Source organism: Oncorhynchus clarkii, chromosome 26 (assembly GCF_045791955.1).
Source record: "Oncorhynchus clarkii lewisi isolate Uvic-CL-2024 chromosome 26, UVic_Ocla_1.0, whole genome shotgun sequence".
NCBI classification, from domain to species: Eukaryota; Metazoa; Chordata; class Actinopteri; order Salmoniformes; family Salmonidae; genus Oncorhynchus; species Oncorhynchus clarkii.
Genome location: NC_092172.1, coordinates 15,360,829 through 15,375,283, shown reverse-complemented (window position 1 = coordinate 15,375,283; position 14,455 = coordinate 15,360,829). Strand labels below are relative to the sequence as shown.

General features: G+C 41.6%; 1 protein-coding gene across 1 annotated transcript in view; it reads right to left on the bottom strand.

Annotated features, from left to right (window-relative positions):
- LOC139384539 (CUGBP Elav-like family member 4) overlaps positions 1 to 6,450 on the bottom strand; it is a 204,733-nt gene extending 198,283 nt beyond the window's left edge. Inside the window, exon 1 of the mRNA XM_071129375.1 lies at positions 6,202 to 6,450. Within this exon, the coding sequence (XP_070985476.1) occupies positions 6,202 to 6,382 (181 nt within the window). The 5' untranslated portion in view covers positions 6,383 to 6,450. The remainder of the gene's footprint in view (positions 1 to 6,201) is intronic.
- Between the last annotated feature and the right edge of the window lie 8,005 nt (positions 6,451 to 14,455).

Sequence of the window (14,455 nt, the reverse complement as noted above, 5' to 3'; positions counted from 1 at the left end):
TTGGTAGACTTCTACAACGGTATTGGCCTGCTAAAATAGCCTACTATGCTTGTTAAGTCTAGGTTATGTGACAAGGTTATGGTTCAATATAGCCTGTGGCCTATTTGAATGCAACACACATTTAGTTGAATGTGACAGAGACATAAGAATAGGATACTTGTTTGTTCTTATGTTAATAGGTCGTTATCACGAGAATGTCACAATAAGGTGCAGAGCGTTCAATTTGCCTGCTGGGGGGCAAGGAGACCCGCAGCTCCACTATAACTATTGACAACTGCGTGCCGTTTTCAAGGGATTGTTGAATAAATGTGAACTGTGAGCATTTTTTGTGAGCTTAGTCAGAACTACACATATCCGATAATTCCATGCAACACAATTGTGCACATTCAGCTCTATCATCAGAGTTATACAGCATGCTTTTCGTGGGCTCTCCCTGTCAAGCAGCTGAAAGCCGCGTTTGCTGATGTACTGTTAGCTGATAATGTTTACTTTGCAAACTACAGGTAGAAACTTTGTACAGTTGGCTAAACATAGTGCTAAGTAGACCTAATGTACTTTTTCTTCAACCAATGTAGACCTACCTAGTGAAGTAGGTCTACAAACTAACTTTCAGGGGATAAACCATATGGCTGTATATCCAAATATTGTTTGATTTGATTGCCATCTATAGTGGTGATGACAGTAGTCCGACTGACAGCTTTACCAGGATGAGGACTTGCCGATGTCAAGCTATTTCTAAAAGTCTCATCTCTGATGACACAATCTTGTTTGCTAGCTAGCTAGCTACATGCCAAATGGATAGGCTACCCTCACGTATCTGAAATGACATGATCAATTGATGTTTACTAAGCATGAAAAGCATGCAGTTACTGTATAAATCTGATGATAGAGCTAAATGTGGAATAATTGGAAATGTGTTGTTCTGACTATGCTCTTCAAGAGCTGATGATATTAAAACCAAATAGTTATAACATTTATTTTACAGTACCTTGAAAACAGCACGTAGTTGTCAATGGTATTAGCGGAGCTGGGGGTCTCCTTGCCCCCTAGCCCCCTAGCTGTCAAATCAAACTATCTGCACCGTCCTGTGATGTCTTATTGATAACAACCTAGCCTTGCAAAAGTATTCATCCCCCTTGGCGTTTTTCCTATTTTGTTGCATTACAACCTATAATTTAAATTGCTTTTTATTTTAGATTTCATGTAATAGACATACACAAAACAGTCCAAATTGGTAAAGTGAAATTTAAAAAATTACTTGTTTCATAAAACAACAACAAAAAACATGGAAAAGTGGTGGGTGCATATGTATTCACCCCCTTTGCTATGAAGCCACTAAATAAGATCTGGTGCCATCAATTAGATTCAGAAGTCAGATAATTAGTTAAATAAAGTCCACCTGTGTGCAATCTAAGTGTCACATGATCTGTCACATGATCTCTGTATATATACCCCTGTTCTGAAAGGCCCCAGAGTCTGCAACACCACCAAGCAAGGGTCACTACCAAGCAAGCGGCACCATGAAGACAAAGGAGCTCTCCAAACAGGTCAGGGACAAAGTGGAGAAGTACAGATCAGGGTTAAGTTCTAAAAATATATCTGAAACTTTGAACATCCCACAGAGCACCGTTAAATCCATTATTAAAAAATGGAAAGAATATGGCACCACAACAAACTTGCCAAGAGAGGGCCGCCCACCAAAACTCATGGAGGGCATTAATCAGAGAGACAACAAAGAGACAAAAGATAACCCTGAAGGAGCTGCAAAGCTCCACAGCGGAGATTGGAGTATCTGTCCATAGAACCACTTTAAGCTGTACACTCCACAGAGCTGGGCTTTATGGAAAAGTGGCCAGAAAAAAAGCCATTGCTTAAACAAAAAAATAAGCAAACACATTTGGTGTTCACTAAAAGGCATGTGGGAGACTCCCCAAACATATGGAAGAAGGTACTCTGGTCAGAAGAGACTAAAATTTAGCTTTTTGGCCATCAAGGAAAACGCAATGTCTGGCGCAAAACCAATACCTCTCATCACCCCGAGAATACCATCCCCACAGTGAAACATGGTGATGGCAGCATCATGCTGTGGGGATGTTTTTCATCGACAGGGACTGGGAAACTGGTCAGGATGGAAGGAATGATGGATGGTGCTAAATACAGATCAATTCTTGAGGGAAACCTGTTTCAGTCTTCCAGAGATTTGAGACGGGGACAGAGGTTCACCTTCTAGCAGGACAATGACCCTAACATTACTGCTACAGCAACACTCAAGTGGTTTAAGGGGAAACATTTAAATGTCTTGGAATGGACTAGTCAAAGCCCAGACCTCAATCCAATTGAGAATCTGTGGTATGACTTAAAGATTGCTGTCAGATAGCATAGGCAGAAGCTCTATAGAGATGAGATGACTTTGAATTAAATAATACAGTTTTTAAATAAAACAAATGTAACATGTAACAGCTGAAATATTTCATTAAAGTAAAGTAATATGAATAAACGATGGTTAATAAGTTATAAGCGGAAATGGGCAGTCACTACCATCATGGGACTTTAATTAATTGCTGTATTGTGTGTTGTTACAGCATTTAACCCACATAATGTATATTACATTTAATGTTTAAAAAAATAATCTCAACTGAAATTGAAAACCATGATTATTGTTTAATAATCTAACCAAAACCGAACCGACCTCAAAAAGCACTAATCGCTCAGCACTAATATTAGGCAGCTCTCAGTGAAAGACGAAGTACAGCCGACAGATGTGCCTAAATATACACTGAGTGTACAAAACATTAGGAACACCTTCCTAATGTTGAGTTGCATCCACCTTTCCCCCCAGAACAGCCTCAATTCTTCGGGGCATGGACTCTACAAGGTGTCAAAAACGTTCCAGAGGAATGCTGGCCCGTGTTGACTCCATCGCTTCCCACAGTTTTGTCAAGTTGGCTGGATGTCCTTTGGGTGGTAGACTATTATTGCAGTTCTTGACACACTCAAACCTGTGCGCCTGGCACCTACTACCATACCCCGTGCAAAGGCACTGTCTTACCCATTCACCCTCTGAATGGCACACATGCACGATCCATGTCTCAATTGTCTAAAGGCTTACAAATCCTTCTTTAACCTGTCTCCTCCCCTTCATCTACACTGATTGAAGAGGATTTAGCAAGTGACATCAATAAGGGATCATAGCTTTCCCCTGGTCAGTCTATGTCATAGAAAGAGCATGTTTTGAATAGTCAGTGTATTTGCATGATTTTAGTGTAAGCTATTACAACTAACTAACCTGCTGACCAAAATAAATGTACACATACATGTTATTCAATCATTGCATCCACACTGCTCGCACACATCAACGAGCGTATGCGTAGCCATGCGCTAAAATAGAACTTGGTTCTATTTGCAAGTCCCGCATATACCCACGTGGGTGATTGAACGATGAACTGAGGTCCACACTCCAGTCAAATTGGTGGTGGTAATGCACCTTAAAATTGGTTGCCAACCGCCATATAAAGTCCAAAGAAGAAGAAGCCTGAAGGAGGAGAGATTACTAAAAACTGTCTCGGTTTAACCTTTTATTTGTGGATTTATTGTCAAAGTAGAGGACCTTGTGTATTTCAGGTAAAATAACAACCCAATGTTTATATCCCAGGACAAATTAGCTAGCAAAGGCAAGCTAGCTAGTTAAATTACAATGAATGTTTAATGCTTTTCCACCAAGCCCCAAATTAATATAGTTGGTTCAGAGTTCGTTTGATATTTCAACCTGCTTGTCCTGATCGCATCTGGTGTGGGTGGACAACATCAACACATTAGGATTTTGTACATTTCAAAACGCCCTCCTATGAGCCCAAAGACCAATCACAATTGGAATAAGAAACAAAGCATGATGTGATTGGAAAATCGGTTGCTGAAATTTTACCAATTGTTTTTGACATAGATTGACCAATAGACTAAATTAAGATTATGGACGATTAAATTATTGTAAACACAAATCCCAAATGTATTTCAAAAGTCTTACAATCAAATCGTTTTTATTACAAGGCTGTACTATTTTATTTGAAGTCCGGCTTTTTTTTTGTATAGCATTTTTCCTAAAATACGGAATCAACCATTTCTTATGAACTATGCATGCCTATTTTAAAGTAAAAACAAACTCACATGCCAGTTGTGAGTCTATAGAAATATATTTTATTTTCTGTAGGGAACATTTACAGCTTTTGACATATATCACAGGTGAGAAGACCATACGAGGGGAAAACTCATCCATAAAATGCATTTATGAAATCTTATTAGACAGCACGGATGTAGCCAACTCCCGCGCACTCCCAATGTGACTTTGAGTCGGTGGGTAGTAATACATAATATGTCCTACATTATAGGCTACTAGTACACCGGAGTGGCCTCGGCGGATGCTGATTTGACTGGGCAGACAGTTTGGCTTGTGAACAGGATTATCTTTCTTTAAACAAACAGCCCCAGAGCTTTGACATTCATGGTGTTCGAGGACAGGCGGACGTAAACAACACACGCATGGAGAATATTGTTTTAATCGACCATCATACTCGAAAGAGAAACGTGCGCGGGGTGTATGGGTCCAGCAGCAGTGATTGATAACTCAAGGAAAAGGTGGCGCGCAGAGACCTTCAGGTCACGGCGTACTGCGAGACCTGGGAGCAGGACACTGCTGGGCGGATGCGCATTTCTGTGTCACGATTCCCTCTCTGTCTCTTTGCGGCTTGTAGGCTCATTGGCAATAGGACCAATTAATGTAAACGAGTAGCTTTAATTATATACTGCACTGTATGATTTAGCTGGCAGCGGTCCCACGACGAACCCAGCGCTGTACCTGTATTGCAGTGATTAGTGGAAGCGCGCTCTTCTGGAGAAGAGATTAGGGAAATCATTAGAAGAGAGACTTTTGTTATAGCTTTACACACATATTTAAATGTCATCCCACATTAGGAAATTAAACACATTACATAACTGTAGGCTATACTAGACCTGCTTTTAGTAATAATACACATAGTATTTAAAATTAAATAATAATAACAATACCACTACTACTACTACTACTAATAATAATAACAATACCACTACTACTACTACTAATAATAATAATAATAACAATACCACGACTACTACTACTACTAATAATAATAATAATTATAATAATAATAATACATATCCTTTAAGTAACTTTTTAGTATTTGCTTTCGGTAGGTCTATAACACTAACACAAATAGACTACAACCTCGATTCTAAGACATAGCCTAAACTTCACAGGACATTGGGATGTTCTGTTGATATATATAGCCTACCGATAGACCACATTTTCAAACAATGGCAGCGAAATGTAACGGGTTTTAATATTAGTTAAGAAGTGAAACATAAAGACACCACTTGTATAATTAATCACATTTAGGTCTGTATTCAACGCTCTGAAATAATTAGAACATGACATGAGAGTATCGCTCCTGATCATTGTGGACAAGAAGGTGACGCGGCCGGGGAAAGCGCACGAGAGAGACCCCATGCTGTTCCCATGCCTCTGCTATGCCACATTGGTTGCTTTGTATTTCCCGGGACCCGCCCCCTGAACTGTCCTACACTACAATACTTGGCAGTGATCTAAACAGTTATTTTGTTCTCTTAATTACGTCTAAAACGTATACATTAGCCGTCTCAAAATGCCACATCAGCATCGTCACACAGCCCTAATAACTAACATCTCATGCCCAGTGGTGATTTCCGTCCTCCTTCTTCCGGAGCATCTTTTAGCCTATCTGTCTATGACGATCTAACTATCAGACACCGTGAAGCAAACAGACATTCCTTGTCCCACCCCTTAACTTGGAGCCCAGCACATGAGCGTCAATGTAAACATACACAGACATAGGCTACAAAGCAGTAGTATCCTAGCGGATGTTGGGTTGACACTTTGACAATTGACCCGCTCGCACTCTTTCGCACACGTGTGTGTGTGTGTGTGTGTGTGTGTGTGTGTGTGTGTGTGTGTGTGTGTGTAACGCAACAACCTACTACCTTGCAGGGAACTCCCACATGCCACAAACATCTACAATAATTACACTTTTTATGCTCTCCTTAGAGCCTCGAATACTTAAAATATATATATATACTGTTTTTGAAAAGGGTGTTGCTGCGTGCATACGGAAGCAATGAAACGATACCAGAACCGACCTTTATGCATTCCCGTAAACCTGTCTTTCAGCACAGTGAGTTCGTATATCTTTCCGAATTCCTCAAAAAGGGGCTTCAGATCTTTCTCCTCCAGGTTTCTGGGAATCTGTCCGATAAACAGCTTGATGGCGTCGTGGTCCTTCATTGGAATGGTGTTCTGACCGATTGTGAGTCCGTTCATCCTGGCGGCGCTGTTCGTGGTGCTGAATCCATTCTCTTGCTGCACTCCGTTTGCAGTGACTGTAGCCATCTTTCCTAAATGGGCCGGCGGCTGGTCTCTCTCTCTCTCTCTCTTTCTCTCTCTCTCTCTCTCGCCCTTTCTCCCTTTCCCTCTCTCTCAAGTTAACTGCACACTCCCCCTACTTTATTTTTCTCTTCTTTCTCTCTCCCTGTCCCTCTCCCTTTGTAAAAGGTCTCTCTCTTCTTCTTTCTCCTTTCTCTCAATCTATCCTATTGCTTTGATTTCGCTTTATTTATGTTTGATGTATTTTCATTCCTCTTCCCGTTCTCAATCTGTTTCTTTCTCCCTGTGTCAGCTGCCACTCTGCCTAGTGACGTCAGCTCGTAGGCTTCTGACTAGACCCCTAGCTAATTTGCATAATAAACCTGGTTTAGCCAATTGGAGAGCAGAACGACCGAGAGCCCACAGGGTGTAGTGAGAATCCAAACATTTGTGTAAAGGGAAAGCTCGAGACTTTTAAGAGGAACAAAGACAGGAAACTTGCCGCTGTAGGCTACGTATTATATTGAATTCTGTAGATAATCATTCTCACAGGTAGCTTTGTTCTGTCTCATAGGAAAGACACATTTATATATGTGTGGGCTATTGTCTGCTGTGTTTTGATGTCGCGCGTTCAAAGTAAATATTGTATCTACATTCCTAACATGTTGCTGTCCATGGTACTGAATTGGCGCTACCGTTTAGTTTCAACAGCTTTTGGACTGATCTACGGGTTCTTTTCACCGCTTCCGAATCAACGGGGCTTTGGTAATACATATCCAAAATCCACATAACTTTGTGAAAATGTATATGCTGTCATATTAAGGTACAACTAATGTAGTTTTGCTTTCGGACATCATGGTTTATGAAAGGCTCAACTGTTTGGTCGTAATTAGGTCAGAGATCCTAAGTGGTGGTGATGTGTGCTATTATGGTAGGGATGAGATTATTGATTGGATGCTGAATGACTCCACTACTGTAAGGCTATTTTTGGTGGTGGAAAATACTCTAGAGAAGGATGTCACTATCTAGAAGGAATATATGACTAACTAATGGTTAACATTCAGACATGTATAGTTATATAGGCGCAGCAAATATTATTTGTTGCATGATTGGAACATCTATGTATATGATAATATATGGTTTGTCAATTCAGTATTTAATACATATCCCAAGCATATCCTCTATGTTGAATTAAATCAAAATAGATCTTGCAGATGTTTTCATATTTGTCTCTTTATGAGAAGGTTCCTCTCCTAGGTATGCAGGAATGTGGTTGTGGTTTGGGGAGAGGAGTGGTATTTAAAAAGCTCTAGTAACATCTGGCATTGCATTGCTTTGGTTAGCTTTAATTATTTATTTTCTATTTAATCACATCTTTGTAGATCGTTTTTAAAAAGATCCTGCAGAGTTTACATGCTGAAGGGGGTATAAAAGCACAACAGGCCCCCTTGTCAATACCATCAGAGGCATTCATTGCCATAAAGGCAGAGCTAATGTAGCATCAGTGTCGCCCTTTGGTTTTGTGATTTTTTTTGTTTCCTTCTTTTTGTCGTCTCTCAGTGGGGAACCTTGCCTGCACAGCTGTGAAGACTTCCAAACTGCTTGGCAGGGGAACAGACATGCAGGTACTGCTGCCTGGCTGCATGCTATCTCCTATTATGCTACTGCTGCTGCTGCGTATACATCTTTTTGTTTGAGTGCGGGGAGGCGTCTCAGAAAGGTTGACAGGGTTCTCAGGCTTGTCGCTGCCAAGCCTCACCACCTGTACTGAAACGGAGGGAACCGACGTGCTTGGGCCTCTCACAGATGGAGTGCAGTCAGATGAGTTCCAAGCTGTGCTTGTGGAGGCATGTGAACTTTTCACAAAGAAAGAATGCACACAAGAAGAATATTATGTTTCCTCCAGGATTTTTCACACCTGAATACCCCTTTTCCCTTCATCCCTTTTTCATGACAAACATTATTCACAACACATTCAAGGTGACTCGCCGGAAAGTCACAGGCAAGCTATTTGAAATATCTCCAACTAGACTCACTGCCTTGAATTTCCCAAATCAGAGATGGACAACCCTGGGAGTGAAAAATGGTTTTAGAGGAAATGACCTCAGTGTGTTCATTATTAACCAATTAAACAGATCATGGGGAGTAGACGAGGTGTAATGCAGTCAGGCATGAACACATTTCACTGTCCATCTTGTAAGAATGAGTCAAATTGAAGATAGAAAAGAGCCATTGATATTCATGGAGTTCCTCTATGAGGTGTGACAGTATTTATGTGAATTTAGGAGTGGTATGGTAATCCTGGAGCTTTCTCCAACACACAGGCTCTATCTGTTGCTGGCTGCCTCAGGGAGGGGTAGTGCTGTCAGTGCACTGTTTTCCGATGCCCCAGGAGAGAAAATCACACTCTCTGAATCATTTGCTTTCAAAACTTGACTTTCCTCAAAATTCATTCATTTGCCTGTGCACAATGGAAGTGGCAGTATACCACTTGTTGGTCCAGGCCTGGGCTGCGTATAGAGGGATTTTTTAGGCTTGGTTCATTTTCATTTATAAAGGCTGGATTACATCTCATTGATGAGGGACTTATATCCTTTATGGTGGGCGTCCTCTCTAGTGTTAGTGCCTGGCCGTTCCACTGAATGCCAAGCAGGCATCTTGCATTGCACATGAAAGATTTGCAGTAAACAGAGGGAATGAATAAATGAGAGACAAACAAACAACAGGTCATGGAGACCGCCATGAGTCATCTTCTTCCTGGCAGCTAATGAATCCCACAATCCTCTCTGCCTGCCTGGTTCCCAGGAGTATGTTGTGCACTCAGGCATTTTGCTCTCTCTGTATGGTTACATTTCTCCATTTAACCATATCGGAATAGGCATTTTATTGTTGCATTATGTTCGATGTAACAAAGCGACTCCTCTTTTAAATGGTGAACAGACTCAGCTATATGAATACACTGCTGTTGTGTTATTGCAATGTCACAGTTTGGTGGAGAAAATCTCTCCCTCACACACACACACACACACGCGCACGCACGCACGCACTCACACACACCGCTGTGAGTCAGATGAGGACAACATGGTCATCTACATAGTACTGTGAGGTGAGTAGTGAGTAGAATGGAGGACTCAGAGTCCATTCACACCCAACGGTGGGAGGGTTCCACTGAGGCATCACAGTAACAGTACTGACGTACAAGCAGCCAGCAGGATCACTGCCTGGCAAGCCCATTCACAGAGAACAAAGAATCATCACCATGTTTTTCTCTCAATGCCCAATATGTAGAAATAGGCATTGTATTCTGTTTGATGAAGGGTATGAGGAGAATGAGTCGGTGTTATGGTGACAGCTGGAGGTGAGGCGAACCAGAACTTTCAACAGCAGCATCACATAATGTTAATGGACTTCTTTACGGCGCCGAACGTACAGTTGTCATGGCAGTCTATTTTCACTTTGGTGGAGGCCCAGCAGGATCAGTGGCTCAGTGTGGTGTTTGAAGCTCACACCGATGAGATGAGTCACACGTATAGCAGCCCGGCTTCACAGAGCCCACTCAACTAGTTCACAAGCTGTTCTCGCTAGCTGCTGGCGCACATGTTGTTCGGCTTCCATCGTCTCCTCGCGTTTGGAGAGAGAGGGAAGAAAATAAACTTTTTTTCACCAAATCTATTTTTCATTAGCTTTTAGCGCTTCTCTTGTATGAGCTGTTTGATTTCAGCAGAGATGTCTCTCGAGCGGTGTATTGTAGTGCCGTGTAGTGAGTTCTGGTTGTGCTAAAGAGTAGCTTACAGACGTTTGAAAACCTTTGGTGGATCTTGCTTGGCAGGCATAGGAGCAGGCTTTACTTTGAATGCAGATGTAGAACCATGAGTAAAACGGTATTATTTCAAAAGCGTGTAAATGCATATTCAGGGGCGTTTATTTGGATAGTACATCTGTAGACGCTCTACAGACTCACTAACATTTCAACTAACTATCTACTAACCCTAAACCTCTAATCCTAACCCTTATCCTAAACTTAACCGTTACCTTAACCCTAGCCCTAACCTTCAACCTTACCCCGTTAAAGTGTGACCGCTATTTTATTTCAATACATTTTCTACATTTACATTTTAAGTTTGGGAAAGGTTGATCATTCACATATCACAGCGTTCCTAAAGTCAGTAAGATAGTTCCAGTCTTGTCAATGTCAAGGTGAAGCACCAGTGGGTTGTAAACATGGGATAACAATCTCCTTGGAGGAGAGGCAAGTAAATATCCTCTGGCAAAGACATCAGAGAATGAAAGATAAACAGAGGGGGCCAAAGACTAAACGCACCCACATCACAATATGACTGAATTGCGAATGTCTCCTCAGTCAGTATGTAGGATACTTTTCTCTGGAGGCTTCACAGAATCATCCATTTGGCTATTGGGCAGTGGTATAATGGGTGACTCAATCTGTCCGTGTGTGTGTGTGTGTGTGTGTGTGTGTGTGTAAACTGCAGCTCAGTCAGACCACTGTATGATTTACATAGGTAAGTCTACCTGTTAGGATGCCTGTGTACCTCATGGGTTCAGTGCAGCATTGTGCAGTTCCTCTCATTTCATACCACACAGAATAACAGGACAATGTGCCATTACTGTATTTAGGGCTAGTTTATGTCAAATAGAAACGTTAGCTTTTCTCACAGTCAATACATTTTCCTCCTACAGAGTAGACCGATAGTGAGTTCAAGGTTGCACATGAATAAATCTGCAAAGAATTGGTACTGTATGTTTGGGGTGATACAGAGGTCAGTATACTGTATGGTTCTCTTATGCGAATGCTTGTTGGAATATTGAGATGTAGTATGGCCAGCTACAATAGGTTTTAACTGTCACATTCTCAGGCCCTGTTACCCCTGCCAGCCAGTCATGTTGACCTCTGGCCAAACTCCTCTGGTCAACCTCCAACTACCATCAGGGGTTTTAATGGCTGTAAGGTCACTTCTGGCTATAAATACACATTTATTAAGCGTTTTTGTATAATAATGTGCTAACATACCCATATGTATTTCCTGTGTATTTATACATATTCGTGTCTATTCATGGAGGTGACATGTTGTAGCTGAATTATTTTCCAGTCTACTCTGCTAGCCTCCCTCCACCGAGTCCCAGACAGAAGCAGGACTAATGTCTGGTCCAGTGGGTTCCTTGAAGATCTCCTGCAAGTTAATACATTCTGGGCCATCTGTTTCAACACACCTCCTTTCCATTACCATGTGCCCCCCTCCCTGGCCCACAGTCTAATTAACTTCGGTCCCTCTCCCTCTCCCCGTGCCCAGACTCAAACTGCCTCTCTGAGAGAAGGGGAGATGGAGAGAGAGAAAGAGAGACAGAGAGCATATTCCCCAATATTTGGAACGAAGGCCTGATCACCCCAATCCACAAAAGTGGAGACACTTTTGACCCCAATAACTACTGTGGGATATGAGTCAACAGCAACCTTGGGAAAATCCTCTGCATTATCATTAACAGCAGACTCGTACATTTCCTCAGTGAAAACAATGTACTGAACAAATGTCAAATTGGCTTTTTACCAAATTACCGTACGACAGACCACGTGTTCACCCTGCACACCCTAACTCGCAAACAAATAAACCAAAACAAAGGCAAAGTCTACTCATGCTATATTGATTTCAAAAAAGCCTTTGACTCAATTTGGCATGAGGGTCTGCTATACAAATTGATGGAAAGTGGTGTTGGGGGAAAAACATATGACATTCTAAAATCCATGTACACAAACAACAAGTGTACAGTTAAATATTTATTTCCAGAGGGCCGTGGGGTGAGACAGGGATGCAGCTTAAGCCCCATCCTCTTTAACATATATATCAACGAATTGGCGAGGGCACTACAACAGTCTGCAACACCCGGCCTGACCCTACTAGAATCTGAAGTCATATTTCTACTGTTTGCTGATGATCTGGTGCTTCTGTCACCACAGACCTGGGTCCTGACAGTAAATCTCAGTAAGACACAAATAATGGTGTTCCAAAAAAGGTCCAGTTGCCAGGACCACAAATACAAATTCCATGTAGACACCGTTACCCTAGTGCACACAAAAAAAAACTACACAAAACTAAACATCAGCACCACAGGTAACTTCCACAAAGCTGTGAACGATCTGAGAGACAAGGCAAGAAGGGCCTTATATGCCATCAAAAGGAACATAAAATTCAACATACCGATTAGGACCTGGCAAAAAATACTTGAATCAATTATAGAAACCATTGCCCTTTATGGTTGTGAGGTCTTGGGTCTGCTCACCAACCAATAATTCACAAATGGGACAAACACCAAATTGAGACTCTGCATGCAGAATTCTGCAAAAATATTCTCTGTGTACAATGTAAAACACCAAATAATGCATGCATAATTATCAAAATCCAGAAAAGAGCCGTTCAATTCTACAACCACCTAAAATAAAGCGATTCCCAAACCTTCCATAGCAAAGCCATCACCTACAGAGAAATTAACCTGGAGAAGAGTCCCCTAAGCAAGCTGGTCCTGGGGCTCTGTTCACAAACACAAACAGACCCCACAGACCCCCAGGACAGCAACACAATTAGACCCAACCAAATCAATAGAAAACAGAAATATAATTACTTGACACATTGGAAATAATTTACAAAAAAACTGAGCAAACTACAATTCTATTTGGCCCTAAACAGAGAGTACACTCTGGCAGAATACCTGACCACTGTGACTGATCCAAACTTAAGGAAAACTTTGACTATGTACGGACTCGGTAAGCATAGCCTTGCTATTGAGAAGGCCACCGTAGGCAGACCTGGCTCTCAAGAGAAAACAGGCTATGTGCTCACTGCCCACAAAATGAGGTGGAAACTGAGCTGCACTTCCAACCCATATTTATGTCTATTTATTTTCCCTTTTGTACACCGTTACAACACTGTATATAGACACAATATGTCTTTATTCTTTTGGAACTTCTGTGAGTTTAATGTTTACTGTTCATTTTTATTGTTTATTTCACTTTTGTTTATTATCTACTTCACTTGCTTTGGCAATGTTAACATATGTTTCCCATGCCAATAAAGCCATTGAATTGAATTGAACTGAGAGAGAGGGGCAGAGACTGAGATGGTGGATAAGAGAGAAAGGATAGGAGAAATATATTTTCAGTCAACCTGGTGTTTTGAAGAGGACACATCCCTCAAGGCTACACTTGTTGTGGTCCACACTATTTTGAAAGACGTTTCATTGTTCGGGGACAACGTTATTAAATAGCATGTGTGTGTGTGAAGGGTACTTAACACTTTGACAAAGAGAGGGGACATTTGTGAGCCAGTTGTATCACTGCTATTCGTAATAACCAACGCCTTCGTTAGGAGAGGAATACTAATTGTGGGGGGATGAATAAATGAAAAGCCACAGAACAATTGAAAAATGGAGACATTCTCTGTGAAGAATAGACTCACAGAAAGAAGGAAAAGGGAAGTCACGAAAACTCATTTGATCTATTCACATTTATGCTATTCTCAAATAAACATGAAGACATGAATTTTCATATTTTCTCTGGATCTATTCTTTTTGTAAAGAACTAAGATGTAAATGGATGTGCAAACCTGGGGTGGGAGTAAGAACAAACCTGGGGTGGGAGTAAGAACAAACCTGGGGTGGGAGTAAGAACAAACCTGGGGTGGGAGTAAGAACAAACCTGGGGTGGGAGTAAGAACAAACCTGGGGAGGGAGTAAGAACAAACCTGGGGTGGGAGTAAGAACAAACCTGGGGTGGGAGTAAGAACAAACCTGGGGCGGGAGTAAGAACAAACCTGGGGTGGGAGTAAGAACAAACCTGGGGTGGGAGTAAGAACAAACCTGGGGTGGGAGTAAGAACAAACCTGGGGTGGGATTAAGAACAAACCTGGGGTGGGAGTAAGAACAAACCTGGGGTGGGAGTAAGAACAAACCTGGGGTGGGAGTAAGAACAAACCTGGGGTGGGAGTAAGAACAGAACCATGTAGGGTTTTGAAAAAAGCTAGT